Raw genomic sequence first — 14,803 nt, 5'->3', positions numbered from 1 at the left:
AGGCAGGAGGGACAGTCCGGGGTCAGCGGGGACCTCCAGGGGACGATAGAAGACCGAGGAGGCAGCGGGGATCCCCCGAGGAAAGCGGCGATCCCGGCGGGGCAGTGGGGACGGCTACGTTCCCGGTGGGATAACGGGACCCCCCGTGGTGCATAGGGGAGGAGGCGGGAGGGACCGTCTGGGGACAGCGGGGACAGCTCGGCGGCAGTGGGGCTCGGGATCGCGGCGGAGAGTGCGGGGACGGCAGCAATCGGGAGACAAAGGGAACGGCAGCGACCGGGAGGCAGAGGGGACAGCAGAGCCCCCGGTGGGGTATCCGTGGCCCCGGTGGGACAGCAGAGCCCCCGGTGGGGCGGAGGGGACGGGAAGGGGCGGAGGGCACCGTAGGGAGCGGCTGGGACCGTGCCGGGGCGGCGGGGACAACGCCGACAGCAGAGACCCGGATCGACGGCGGCATCCCGGCACGACACGACAGGCAGAGGGGACAATAAGGGGCCGAGGGGACAGCGGGTCCCCGGGGAGCGGCAGGGACGGTGCTGGGCAGGCGGGACAGCGGGGACAGCCGTGACCACGGCAGGCGCGGGGCGGCGCGGCGGAGCCTCGGTGCGGTAACGGGGCACCGTGTGGACGACGACGGCAGAGGGGACAACGATGTGCCGGGGGTGACAGTCGGTCCCGGGGGGACCGCAGAGCCCCGGGAGGGCGGCGCCGGGCTGTACCCCCCGGTGGGGCGGAGGGAGGGCGGCGGCGCGGGGAACGGGAGCAGCGGCACTTTCACGAACTGTCCACGGGAGGCGGGAGAGGCGGCGGCGGCGGTGGAAGGGGGGGCCCGGGGGGGGCTCGCCCAGCCCAGCCCAGCCCGGCCCAGCCCAGCCCTGCCCGCCCCGTCGCTGCCCCGCCCCGCCCTGCCCAGCCCTGCCCGCCGCTGCAGGCAGCGCGGCACCGGCACCGGGCACCTCTTTATAGGCTCTGCCCGAGGGGGTGGGGGGCGGCAGCGGCCCCAGCCCCGAGGGGGCGGCTCCCCCCTAAAAGCCGGCGGCGGGACGCGCGGCGGGCAGAGGCGCGGCCGGCGCTCCCCGGTGCTCCGGGGCCGGCGCTCCCCGGTGCCGCTGCGGCTCGGCCCGCCATGCCCCCGCGGGGGCCGCTCGCCCGGGCTCCGGCTCCTCGTTCCCGGTACAGCAGCAGCCGCCGCCGCCGCTACCGCTCGCCGCCGCCGCGCCCGAGGCTCTGAGCGCCGCCGCCGCCGCCGCCGGGAGACCGCGCCCGCCCCGGCTCCAAGATGCTCCGCCAAGGTGAGCACCGCACCGGGAGGGCACCGGGTGCCGCGGGCACCGGGGGCAGCGGGGCCGGCCCCGAAGTTTGTCTCCCCGCCGAAGTTGGGGCCGCGCCGCCGGGCGCCCCCCGCCGCCACCGCGTTACCGGCGCCGCCACCGAGGCTCGGGCACCCCCCGGGGAGCGGCACCGGCGGGAGCGCAGCGCGGCGGGGAGGCGGGAGACCGGGAGGAGCGAAGGGAGGCAGGGCAGGCGCCGGGTCCCGCAGGACCGGGGACGCCGCGGGTCCCGCGGGCACCGGGGTACGGCGGGTCCCGGAGGCAGCGGAGCTGCGGCGGGCGCGGGGGGGTGTCGGTGCTCGTCCCTCAGGGAGAAGGAACGGCAAACGGAGCTCGCCGGGGATCGCGGGGGGTTCGGCGGGGAAGTTGGGGTGAGCCGTCCCGTTCGGCCCCCCCCGAGGAGAATCGCTCCGCTGTGACATCACGCGATTTCCATGGCAACAGCCTGGGACATCATCGGGGAGCTTTGTGACATCACAGCGAGGGGAGCAGCTGGCCCTCCCGGGGGGTCCGGGACGGTGGGGGGTCGGGGCAGGACCCCCGGCCCCGCTGCACTGGAGCCAGTCCCGGTAGATGCAGGGGACAGCGGTGACATGCGGGGGCACCTCGGCTGGACCCCCCCACTGCTGTCCCATGCCCCAGGGAAGGGGGCGGCCACAGAGCCCCAGGCCCAGCCCTCGCCACCAGCAGCACATGCCCCTCTCCGACGAGGCTCGGGCAGTGGAGAAGGTGCCAACACTGTGTGTGCAGCCCCTGGCATTGGGGTATGGACCCCCAGGCAGGGCACAGCCCCTGCTGCCACCCCAGGGATGCTTTTTCCCGCTGGGGGAAATGTCACCTTGCGGCTGTGGGGCCTCGCACTCGGATGCTCCTTTCTGTGGCTCCCGCTTCAGCTTTGTTTGGCGTATTAACCCAACCCGGCTGGATGAGTTGAGAATAAACCCCAAGCCTTTGGAGCAATCCCGGTTTCCAGCCTTGATTCCCAGCCCTGGTGCTGCCGGCTGGAAGAAAGGCATCATCCAGGCTGGGAAGCTGGGAGCCTGAGGTGGAGGCAGGCAGCGAGGCTGCTGACAGGGTTGGATCCCACCAGGGGTAGCCTGTTAAGGTCAAGATCTACAGCTTTCATTTGTGGAGCTAGAAAAACAAAATGCAAATTGAAGAGCCTGTGGGCTAAAGCAAAACCTATTCTTAAAGTTTTTGTCTTGTTAAGCAAGGAAATAGAGTGCCAAATAGGCTTTGTTAAGTGGCAGTCTAATTAATAATTTAAAATCTTGTAGCTGTCTTTCATTAGAATTTATCTGTACATCAACCACAAAATCAGTCAAACACACTCATTTATAAGTTAATACCGTTCCTGAATAATTCAACAGGCAGTTAGAGGAGGCCTCCATCCTGCCTCACCGTGCCCAGGTGTCCCTGGGCAGGGAGTCCCTGCATTTGCCCCATGTGGGGTGTGGAGGGAACATCCCACATGTGAGGCAAGGGGACAAGGGGACAGCTGCAGCTGTTTGGCTGGGCTGGGGCCAAACCCCTCTGCAGGGCTCTGGGGAGGCTGGTTTTATCGGGGATGGTGGCAACGCAAGGCTGTGCTGGTGGGTGGCAGCGCGGGCTGATGGTGGCACTGCCACCGCCTTCCACGTCCTGCTGCTGGGGACCAGGCTTGAGGCTGGGCTTGAGGCAGCAGGAGCTGTGCTGTGGTTGACACCTCCAAGGGAAGCAGCTCCGCGGGGACAGCTTTGCTCGCAGTGCCACACGGGCAGAGTCGTTTGCAGCAGGATGGTGGCAGCATGGCCGGGCAAGTGCTGCCATTCCTGGGGGCATTTTGGGCCTCTTGTGCCCCATGAGTTTCATCCGTGGAGTCACTGGTGGGATTCGGGGTGGATTCTGTGCAGTGGGATGCTGTTGGTGGGGTGGCAGTGGGTGACAATGTGAGGTGCAGCTCCATCCCGGGTGAGGGTGTCACAGCCTTGTGAGAGGTGGCCGCAGGCAGCCGCAGGCAGGAGTGCAATACTGGCGATGCAGGAGAAGGAGATTTCCAGGTCAAGGATGACACCAAGGTCATGGGCAGCCACATCCCTGTCCCTTCCATCGCTCATCCCATCGACGGGGCGTCCAGCCTCCGTCCCTCCCTGCCAGGGCAGCAGTCAGTGGGCAGGGTGCAGGCGCAGGCTGGACTGCGGTTCTTGCGCCGGGGAGCCAAGAGCCCAGAAACCTTTCTGCTTATAAAAGTTTAATTTCCTAAAGAGCTGATAGGAAGCCACAAGCTCTCTGTGCCCGGTGAAGCAAGGGAGGGGGTCAGGATGCGGCCCAGGCTGTCCCTGCGGTGGTGCTGGGGGCAGTGAGGAGGGCTCAGCAGATGAGACCTGCCTAGACCTGGAGGCGGAGGCGGGATGCAAAGGAGCTGTGGGTGCTCGGTGACCTGCACTGATGGGGCCTGGCAGGGCCAGAGCCGTGGCCACACTTGGCTGGATGTTATTCCCACCTTTTGCCTAAAATGCCACACCCCATGCCCCGCAGTCCCATCTGGGTGCCGGAGGCTGTGGGTGACACTCCAGGTGGCCTCGAAGCGCTGCCCTAAAAACAACAGTGAACCTGCTGGGGAGATGTGAAAATATGCATTTTCCCAGCATGATTTCACACCCATCTTTCCCTGAAGCACCGGGCAGTGCTGGAGCCAGCGGCACAGGCCGGCAGCAGGGGCAGTGGGGCTCCATAGTGTGCAGGATGGGGCCACAAGTGGGATGTCATTGCCTTGGGGCCAGGCAGGAACTTGGGCTTCTGGAAACTGCTGGAGCGCTGATGGGTTTTGACAGCAAGAGCCAAAATCTTGTTTGAAGGCAAAACCCACGCAGGGAAGTTTGGGAGCCTGGAGGGATGTGGTGGTGGGCAGGTGTCACCAGGGCTGTCTCCTGTTGGGGTGTCCCCTGCTCCTGGCAGTGCCCCTGTGGGAGTGTAGAGGCAAAGCCCCCCTTGCAGAGGAGTGACGTAGGACACGGCCACTTCAGCCCCACGTCACACGGGCACCGCCTGTCCCCACATTGGGGCACCCCTGAGTGACATTGCTGCTCATCCCCACCCCAGGGAGCTGCTCCAGTCTTCCCCAAACAGCCAAAATCTTGGGCTTTGTTTGCAAAGTGCAATTCCAGGGTTCAGCCACAATCAGTAGAGACTTGGGTTATTAAGAGCAGATTGTGTTTGCAGAGCACTTTGGTGGAGCAGCAGCAGCACAGGTACCCACACCCCAAGCAGTGGTGGCTGTTGTTTGGGTTCCCAGCAGGTTGGGATGGGCGAGGTGATGCCCTTGTTCAGAACCCACTGAAGGAGGCTGGAGTCTGATTTAAAAGCCGAGGCAACAAGTGGGAGGCTGCAGGGAGAGCCATGAGGCCAGGAGCAAGCAGGATCCTGGTGGGGTTCAGTGAGGAGGAGCTGGAGATCCTTGTGCTGGCACGGGCAGGGGTGCAGGAGCACCACTGCCACACAGGAGCATCCGTGTCCTCTCCAGCAAGGCCGCTCCTCCCCTGCTATTTTGGTTGACACTGCTCCAATCCAAGGTGGAAGGAGCTGGCTCAGCCTCAGGATCCTCTGCCAGCAGCAGGGCCGGTGCTGTCCTCACTCCGGATGTCAACACCACGTCCCATCTCCCAAATCAAGGAAGCACCAATCCCACCGATCCCCCCGCACTGTCCCTGCGGAACAGCATCACCATGGAAACCCGCAGCCCTGCCTGCCGCCCGGCAATCAGAGGGGGACACTTTTAGGAATATTATTTTTACTGATGGCAAACGGCGGCGGCTCAGTGCTGACAAAGGAGGTGAGCCCAGCGCTGGGCATCGCCTGTTTTCCCAGTGGCCGGTCTTTCTCCCGCTTTTCCTGCCGAGGGCACGTGCTGACGGGTGTTAAAAGTGCGGGCAGGACGAGCGGCAGCTGCAGGACGGGAAGATGCGGGGGGCAATCTTCTTTGCGCAGATTAGGATTGGGGGCTGTTAAGCGGAAAATGCTCCATTTGGTGTCGAAAGCTCCTTTTCCTCTTTAACAGCATATGTGCCCGCTGGCTGCTTTGCTTCCCGGTGCTGTTGGCACGGCGGCTCGGAGCCGGCACGGCAGCTTGGAGCTGGCCCAGCTTTGGTGAGCAGCTTTTAGCGATGCTCCTGCCCGGGCTGGGGGAGCCGTGGCCGCTCTGGTGGCTCGCGGTGCCAAAAGCTGGTTCCTCTCACGGCTGCGTCTCTCACGGCCAGCGGGATTTGGCCCTGGAGAGGTGATGGCACAGCAGATCCACGGTGGTCCAGCACATCCAAACACATCCCGTGTGAGGGGAGAGCGCGGTGCTGGAGCTGGAGGGTGGCAGAGGTGCTCCACGTGCTCCCCGAGTCCCGGCATCGCCCTCACACGGGCAGGATGCAGCCGCTGTTTACCGGGGAGCAGCGGTGGGAGGGAATTTGGCTGCTGCTGCTCTGGCAGGGCTCCTTACGGAGCAGCCCTGCAAGCGGAGGGGAGGTGCCAGCGGCTCCGCCAGCCCCGTGTGCCGCACTTGGGAACCGCTTTCTATTTTTTTTTTTTTCCAGCTGCATTTGCACCAGCGTTTGCATTGGTTTGCTTGGGGAAACCCCATCCCCGTGACCACCGTGGCACCCCCACGGTGCCACCCGAGGGGTGCAAAGCCCGTCCTTGGGCACAGAGAATGTCACGGGGCTTTTTGGCCCGACGTGACCTGGGTGAGATCTTGTCCTGGGTGAGATCTTCCCCCAGCTGGGTATCCGTGTGCATTTGGGATGTGCTTGCACTGGGCAGAGCCCTTCAAATCCCCGCGGGGCGAAGGCAGAGTGGGACAAAGGCTGCATCCGCTGCCAGCTCCTGCCTCCCTGAGCCTCCCTCCTTCCCTCCCCACTGCCTGCAAATTCGGCATCCCATCGGGTGCTGGGTACAGCCGCCCTGCGGGAAGCACACTGGAGCCAGCAGAGGGGCTGGGATGATCCCCCCTCGGCAGGGATGTGCCGGGGTGTTTGTGCTAACAAGCCCAGCGTATTATAATTTCAATGGAATTTAAAAAACAAAATAGTCCTCAGACAAACGACTCTGCAGTGCCTCTGCCAGGGCCTAAGATCTGCTGCTATCTATTTTTTAATAATTGAGGGTAATAAATATGTATTTCTTTCTCCTTTCTCTCCGTACGCCGCAGCTTGTCAGCTCCCTGCGTCTCTCCTCTGATCAGACCCCATCTTTGCCGCGCGGAAAGGAAAAGAAAGGGAAAAAAAGAAAGAGAAGGGAGAGAGAGAGAGAAAAAAAAGATTCTTTAAGCAAAAAGGATTAAAGCCTTGAAAGTAGGTCTGCCCGAGCCACTCGGCTCTTCCTGCTCCCTGCCAGTCGCAGGCAGGGCCAGGGACAAGAGGACCATCCCCAGGTGGTGGAATCCATCCCCGCGGGGTGTTTTTGGGTGCAGAGCTCGGCTGGGCAGCGTCAAATCCCCCGGGGAACGGGGCTGTGGCTCGGCAGAGCCGCCGGGTAACTTGGCAAACCGCTGCTCAGAGCCGGTTCTGCTTCGGCGGCAGATATTCCCAGGCTGATTATTCCCTCTGGTTTTCAGATGGAGATGTTGGCTCGCAGACGCGGAGGGGGTTTGGCGGTGGGGCTGAGCCCGGGCCAGGCTGCGGGACCCCCCCGGCCTCGGGATGCTGGGGCGGAGGAGGCGCTGGTGTGAAGGAGGCGGCTATTTATAGCTTCCCTCGGCTTTTGTTCCTTTTCCAGTAGAGCTCCTCTCGAAATAGAAACAGTGCCGACTGCGCGGCCGCTCCCGGGGCCCAGCCTGGATGCGGGGGCCCCTCCCGGCCCGGGGTGGGGGGATGCCCCAAGCTCGGGATACCCCGAGGTGCTTTCATCTTGGGCATCCCCCCCATCCTGCATCCCTCGAGACGGGGATGGGGTGGGATGGGGAGTGGAGGCTGCCCCACTGCACCCCCCGTGTGCTGGTGATGCCTGTCCCGACCCTGAAGGGGATGAATGGCTCTGAGGAGAGCATCCCTGTAGGGTGACAGCCCTGGATGTCCCGTGGGAGAGCAGGTGACGTTCCCTCGGGAACGCCCTGACAGGGTCTGTCCCCGTTTCCCAGCTCAGTCGTTGCCTCTGCTTTTCCCTGCCAGCATCCAGCAGCACCCCCTTGCTCCACCCCCCCCCAGCTCCCCACTCCATCTCTGATCAATATAGCTGGGAAAAACAAAACAAAACAAAGTAAATATTTAATACGATCCAGGGAGCCACAGCGAGCGCTCCCCCCGTCTGTCTCCTCCAGCAGCCGCTCGCAGCAGCTCCCCGGCCCTAATGAGCCTGAGTGCAACAGGGATCGATGGCAAAGGCAACCTCTGCAGAGGGGTCAGGTCTGCCACATCCCCTGCGCAGCTCTGGAGCTCAGGCTTGGCCCCCTGCACCCCCCAGCGCTGCCTGCCCTCCTCATCCTCTTCCCTGTGCCCCGTTTTTCCTCTCCTGCGTCCCCTTTGTCGTTTCCAGTTCCTGGGAGGGATGAAGGTTCTGCTGCTCCATCACAGCCACACGGGGCATGAGCTGTGTCAGGCATCAGCTCCAGGCTGGGGGCTTCCCCAGGCTGTGTGTAGGGATGGATCCAACAGGGGATGGGTGTGTCTTCTCACACTCATGGAACAGATCCCTCATGGATGGAGGTGGGAGACTTTGGGAGACCCCAAACACCTTTAGAGCTGGCTTTTTAACCAGAGCCAAGGCAGTGTCTGTGTTTGTGGTGTGAGCAGGTGTGCCTCCTCCTCCTCCTCAGCCTCTCACCCCCTCAGCTGCATCCCCTGCTGTCCTCCAGAGACCCCAGGTGCTGACAGAGTTTGGGAAGTGCCAGTGCCAGGTAACTGGCAGGCTGGTCCTGGCAGTGCCAGCGCAGGAGCTGCCTCATTTCACTCTAGCTCCACATGTTTTCTGAGTTTGGATGGTCCCTGTCACTCCAACACCAATGGAGCTGCCAGATTTCCTGTCACCCTGACCCTGCGCTGGATGGTCCCTGTTGTGCCCACCAGCCTGTGCCAGAGGTGTAGGAGAGGGACCAAGCTTTGTCCCCAGCCAGGCATTCCCTCAGCTGGACTTGTGCATCCCCGTGCAGCCTCACCCTGCCCTGATGTCCCAGCAGGATGCAGAGGTGGCACACAGGAGGCAGAGCACAGGAGGGGCACCAGGCTGTGCCCCTCTGCCACCACAATGTTCTGCAGATTGTTTTTCCATGGAAAAGTCAATTGTCCTTGGTGGTGCCTGGGATGAACCCACGGCTGAATTCCATCCCTGGGATGTGATGAGAGGGTTGCCCACCCTGCCTGGTGCCCAGCACTGCCAGACCTCCAGCACTGCAAAGCCTCAGCCAGGCTGTGCCTGGGGATGGGAACTGCATTTACAGCTGGAGAACAACCCAGTGTGCCCCGAGCACGGGGCTGGGAATGTGCATCTCCTGCCTCCCAGGTGATGCTGCTGAGCATCCTCCTGCAGCTCAGGGTCTCCCAGCAAGCAGAGGGCTGCAGAGGTGCCAGGGCAGGGCTCCCCCTGGGAAGTGCAGCAGAGTTGGGACAGCGGCGCAGGTCCTGCGTCACAGATGCAGCTTGTGGCAAAGTGCCGAGGAAGTTTTGCAGCAGCATTAGAAAATGTTGACATGTTTTTTGAAACAATTTCAGATCTGATATCTGCGCCAGATTGAGTTTGTAACCAGCTTTATTGTTTAAGCCTGCTGGGATTTCATCAAAGGCGTCTGCTGTTTACCCAGAACCATTTCATTGGAGAAAACAGCAAACAGACCTGCATTTCTATCTGATTTCACTTTTTCCTTTTCCTCCTGAATTTAAGTGCTTGTGAAAAGCATGGCTGATAAGGCAGAGCAGTGTGGATAAATCCCGAGGACTGGCGCGGTGGATGCTCCACCAGCTGCTCCAGCTTTATTAATAGACTGAAGGCAGTTGCTGGACCAGCTGCTGGGTGCCAGCCTGGAGCAAGGCACCCGCCTCAGGGGCAGCTGGATGTCCCCAGATGGTTTTGGGATCTCCATCCCGGCAGGCTGAGCCGAGTCATGACTCCTCAGGATGCCGAAGGCTGGGGAGAGGATCCACGCGGAGCTTTTTTAGTGCTTTCAGTGTGAATTTAGATTTAAACCGTGAGGGAGCCAATGCCTGTCCGTCCCCAGGGAGTGACCCCAGCAGGCAATGTGCTCTGTCACTCCGTGACAAGCCGGGCCAAGGCAATGCAGCCACGGGAAGCAGAGAAGGATGAAGGAGAAACCAAACTAGAAAGAGGCTTGGTGTAAACTGCATCAATCCTTCTCTCACATCCCTGGGGAATTCAGTGGCTGCCAGCCTGACTCTCTCTTTTGCCCATTGCTGACCTTGGAAACACACCAGAGAAGAGGATTTGGGGCTTCAGACTGAGCCCACAAAGCTTTTACAAGGGGCTGACCTGGGGGCTGCAGCCCCCTCTGCTGCTGACTGCTTTGCTCCAGGCATCTTCCCATGGTTGCATCCTGGTCACCCATCACCAGCATTGTTTTCTCCAGGGTTTGGCATTTACCTCACTTGGGGATGGCCTTGGTGGCTGTTCCCACTTTTCCTGGCTTTTGGGACTGAGACACAACAGGCTGGGGTTGGTGGAGTACCTCCTACTGCCTTTCCTGGAGTCCCTCTGGCATTTCCCAGGTGCTGGCACTCCCTGGGCAGGTTGTGCCAGTGGCACCTCACCACCACTCTGAGGGCTGGTCTTGCCCATCGATCACACCTGCACAGTGACAATGTAATTTTTATCTCCAGTTGTTTATTTCTCAGACAGAACTACTTGTAAATTCTGAGAAGAATATATATCCCTGTGCGTGACAGATCCAGCACATGGCGATTAATCTGGCCCTCTTAAGACCTGAATACCAAAGTGTCCCAATGTCACTCCTAGATGGGGTGTCAAGCCCTGGGGCAGCACTTTGGGGATATGCAGGGACCTGGTGGCAGAACGTGCCCAGCTCCAGGTGATGCTTCCCAAATACTTATTGCACTTCCTACCAGCTGGGGTGGTCCCTGACTGATATTCCAGCTCTCCAGACTCAGGCTCCAGCTCCTCTTTTTTGGGAGGTTTATGCAAATAAGGCTCTTTTTTTTTTCTTTTTTTTTTTTTTTTTTTTAATTCCTCACCGCTGCTGCTCTGCTGTGCCCCAGATAGCAGAAGTGCTGAGGACAGGTATTTGCGTCAGGTCCTGCGGCACCCGCGTCCCACCCGCCCGGCCGAGGGGAGGAGGGACACGCCGAGGGGATAGCCCGGGGGAAAAGGGGCAGGGAGCAGCCAGCAGAGGCCAAGGATGGAGAGGGGAAGCTCCTTCAGTGGCTGCACTGCGCTGCTGAGGATGGGCACTGATGGCAGTGCAGGTCTGCTCCAAGCCCAAGCATGGCTCTGTCCCCAGTAAGGGGCAGGACAGGGACTGGGGTGTCAATTTGGGCTTTGCAGCATCCCACAGCCCCACTGGCAACACCCCCTGTGTCATAAAACCTCTTATTTACAACGTCCTACTCGGGAGCATCTGGGAAGCGGAGCGCGTCATTTCCAGAGAGAGCAAAAAAATGCTGCATATTTCAGTGTCTTTTGAATTTTTTAGGTTTCCCTGAACTGTGCTAATGGGTTGGTGGTGGCGGGGGGGAGGTGAGGGCCCAGCCCAGCTCCCGGCCTGCCTTGCTGCTCCGCCGCGCGGCCATCACTGCATTGCTGCTCTTAAAATATTCAGCGCTGTTGGCCACAATTTCACAGCGGGTCAAAGCGCGCCGAGCCAGCAAGAAGGAGGGAAAGTGTGACAACGAGATTAACCCCAGGCCTGGCAGGCCCCGGCCGTGCTCGGCAGGCTGAGCACGATGTGCTGCAGCCACCTCGTCCCGGGGGACCAGCAACGAGTCCAGAGGGGCCACGACACCCAAAATCCCTCTGGTTGCCCAGTCTTGCTGAGTTGTTGGCAAAAATGGTGAAGGGACATTGAGAGCATCCAGAGTCCTGCTGGGAGGACTGAGCATCCCCTCTTTCTCCAAGCTGCTGCAAAGCAGGAGCCTGGTGATGCAGCGCCATGAGAGCTGAGGATACCCCAGTTCCTGGGGACTTTGCTGAGAGCCCTCAGTGATTTTCACCCCGAGAAGTTGTGGTTCCCAGGCCTTGCACAGCCATCAGTTGGTGCTGGTGGTGGAGCAGCAGATTTACAATGCAAAAGAGCAGCTGCTTGAGCCCTGTTTGCTGACAGGGATTTAGTAATCCTGTCGTCAGCCCGGAGTTCGCTCTCGGAGTCGCTGGCTTTGCCTGCCAGGCTTTTCTAAGAAAACTTCTGAGGCTGGGGGAAGGAAGTGAAGCAAAGCACATGGTGTGTGCCCACCGTGCAAGGGTGGTGTCTGCGATTCTGTGTGGAGCCTGGGGTGGATGAGGGACTCTGCCACAGGCAGAAGGTGTGTGCCACACTCAGTCCTGGAAGCCACGTGTTGTTCAGAGGCTGGAGACCCCCAGAAACCTCCTGCATGCCCTTGGGCTGGGATACCCTGCATGGCCAGGCTGGCTGAGGCTTGTTCTTGTGTCTCCTGCACTTCCCTTGGATTCTTGGTGGCGTGCCACGACTTCAGAGCTCGCCACCAGCAGCACGGATGACTGCACATGCAAGCGTGGTGTCACCTGCAGGAAGGGCTGCAGCTGATGGATGCTCTCCTGGGGTTTTAAGGGCACCGTGGCTGATTTATCAGGGAGTCCCCAGGGGTCAGGGTCATGCCACTGGTCTCCATGGACAAGAGGTGGCTGCTGGGTTGGGTGTTCTGGCAAGGAGCTGGCAGCACTGTGACCATCCTGCTGTCCCAACCTGAAGGCAACCAGCCCTGTGGTGACACCTCTGTCACTGCTTCATCCCCAGACACACCCACTCATTCCCAAAATCAGGCTTCCCAAGGCTGCAGGGGTGTGTTTGTGTCTCTGCCAGGCTTGGGGCTGGCCCAGCAGTGCCCTCCTTGAGCCGGCCCCGTGGTTGCCCTCCCGCACCCTGCGCCGGCGGCAGGCCAAGCTCTTCTCCCTAATTCTCCTTCATCCCTGTTAATGTACCACCAGATGTTCTCATTATCCATTTAAACATATAATCCTCCCCCGAATCCCGCTAAGCTCCTGGCCTCCCCGATACCTCATGGCAGTGCGTTCCACAGGTTAATTATGCATTTTTAATTAATCACCAAGCAGAGAATGACCCATGGATAAGGGATATGAAGATCCTTCAACTGGGAATAGTTGGCAAATTGTCCCCAGGCAGGGCCACGCCGGTGTCATGGTCTCCTTGAATAACAAGACTTGCTCTAAAAATTCCTGGTTTGTGGATCTGACATGACTGGAGGTTGTGACAGAGCTGTGCCTGTGTGGATGGGGCCCCTCCTGTGCCTCATGTCCCCCTCCAAATGGGGAGGAACCACATCCCCACCAGAGCTGTCTGTGTCCCACCTGGAAGTGATGGAGCAAGCGCAGGGAGGAGGAGGAGGAGTGAAGCAGGGAGGAGAAAAAAAAAATCACATGTTGTTTTAAAAAGGCATTTTTGAGTGAATGCTGAATAGGGTTTGGGAAAATTGCCTTAAAGGCCTGTTCTCTGCAGGGACGGAGCTTTTCATGGAGCAGGACTATTCTGAAACTTAATTGCACATTTGCACGGGCTAGTGTTTTTATTTCTCTCAGGTCTCCGAGGTGGTCTTTGAAGATTGCTGTCTCTCTGTAATGGTTTTCTTTATCTCAAATAAATTCCGCACACCTGCGAGGTGGAGCTGCTTGAAAGAAATTATGTTGGAATTGGCTCTCGATTTAATAAATCTGCAAATGGAACTGGGATGCAGAGAGGAGAGGTGGTTGGTGGGGCTGGCTGCACCTCCTCCCTGCTCCCCACCTCTCCTCTCCCTTCCCTTCTCCACCAGCCTGCTCTCCATGGGCTGGGAAGAGCGTGGGGCTGAGCAAAGCGAGTCCAGATCCTGCCTTTTCCCCCTGTCAGCCACTGCTGGCACATCTGAGGGGGCTCAGCTGAACGTCTGGCAGTGCAGACCCCTCTAATGCCCACCTGGCTACCTCCTCCAGGAACGTGCAACCCTGGCACAAACCCATCTGCGCTTCCAAAAGCTGCCATTAAGATCCCTGGATCTAAACCCTCCCTTGGTGGAGATGATACTACAAGCTGAATGCCCAAGGGGTATTCCCAAGGAATGTCCTAAGGACCCTCCTTCAGGGAGGTCCAATGCTGTTATCTTTCCTGGAGCTCTGCTTTGCCCCCACAGCTCCTCCTGCAGCTGCCCATCGCACGCTGCCCCCATTTCTCCTTCTCCAGGAGTCAGTGCCGCAGCTCCCCAGCTCACCAGGGGATGTTTAGCCAGCTCTCCTTTCTGGAAGCAGCACGAAGCAGCAGAGAAAAGCCTGTGGCAGGGCCGTGTGTGCCTCTGCAGCTGGCAGGCACAGAACCCCCGGGCAGCCGGGGCAGCGTGTGCCGGGCAGCCCGAGCTGTTGGGAGGAGAGGGATGGGCGGCCGCGGGAGGACACAGACAGGTTAATGGCAGCCATGGATGCTGCACAATTGGATTTCACCTCCCCGCTTCTTAAGGAGTCAGCAGCTCTCCCTCGCTCAGAAATCCAGCTATGCCCCTCTCCCCGTGAGCCTCGGGATGAGCTGTCACCCTTTGGGAGCTCACCAAGGGCCATTTCAGACCCTCCCTGCCCTTGCCAGGCTCCCCAGACACGAGGCTGCCCGCAGAGGCCGTGCCACCTCCTGTGTGAGCCCCGTCTGCTCAGGCTGCAGGTGAACAAGGCGCCGGGAGGTTTTATTGCCTTGCTGGGTTTTGTTCCACTCTGTTATTTGCCACGATTGAATTTGCTGCTGTGGAGGCAGGAGCCGGCGCAGCCGGAGCTCCCGCGCCGCTCCGCTGGGACCGTGACCTTGTCTGGGTGCCTCCCTCACCCTCGGCTGGGTGATTTGGGGGCTGGGCGCTTGTCTGCCTCCCACTGAGCATCCCGGCGTGGTCCCGCTCCCTCTCCTGAGCCAAATCCTCTCCCTGCTCCACTTTCAAGCGTTGACCTTGGAAATGCTTTCAGGGAAAGCATCTGCCTTCCCAGCTCTCTCCTCTCTTTCCTGCCCGATTATGTCCCTCTGTCCTCATCTCCCGAGGTTTCAATGCCATGGGATTGTGTCCCTCTGTCCTCATCTCCTGAGGTTTCAATGCCATGGGCATCACTGCAGTGCCTGAACCCCTGTGCAGAGCATTCCCAAGTTTTAGTCACACTCGCTGGTTCATGGTGTCAGCTGGGAAACAGCAGCTCATCTTCCTCCTGCCCTGCTCTTGCACTTATGTAAAAAGCACCTATGTTTCCTGCAAATGTCATTTCTTGGCTCCTTTTCTCTTAGGACAGAAAGCTGCGTGGCAGCAGAGCTGGCGATGTCCCACCTTTAATGCAGGTGGCCTTGGATCAGTGCA

The 14,803-nt window shown here is 60.2% G+C and overlaps 1 protein-coding gene across 1 annotated transcript in view; it reads left to right on the top strand.

The window, feature by feature from the left end:
* The first annotated feature begins 889 nt into the window (after positions 1-889).
* RTN4RL1 (reticulon 4 receptor like 1) overlaps positions 890-14,803 on the top strand; it is a 29,290-nt gene continuing 15,376 nt past the window's right edge. Inside the window, exon 1 of the mRNA XM_063402602.1 lies at positions 890-1,292. Coding sequence (XP_063258672.1) covers positions 1,280-1,292 — 13 coding nt within the window. The 5' untranslated portion in view covers positions 890-1,279. The remainder of the gene's footprint in view (positions 1,293-14,803) is intronic.

The sequence above is a fragment of the Prinia subflava genome, chromosome 8, assembly GCF_021018805.1.
Source record: "Prinia subflava isolate CZ2003 ecotype Zambia chromosome 8, Cam_Psub_1.2, whole genome shotgun sequence".
Taxonomy (NCBI): domain Eukaryota; kingdom Metazoa; phylum Chordata; class Aves; order Passeriformes; family Cisticolidae; genus Prinia; species Prinia subflava.
Note: the sequence above shows the minus strand (reverse complement) of the source record. Positions and strands in the feature narration are given on the sequence as shown.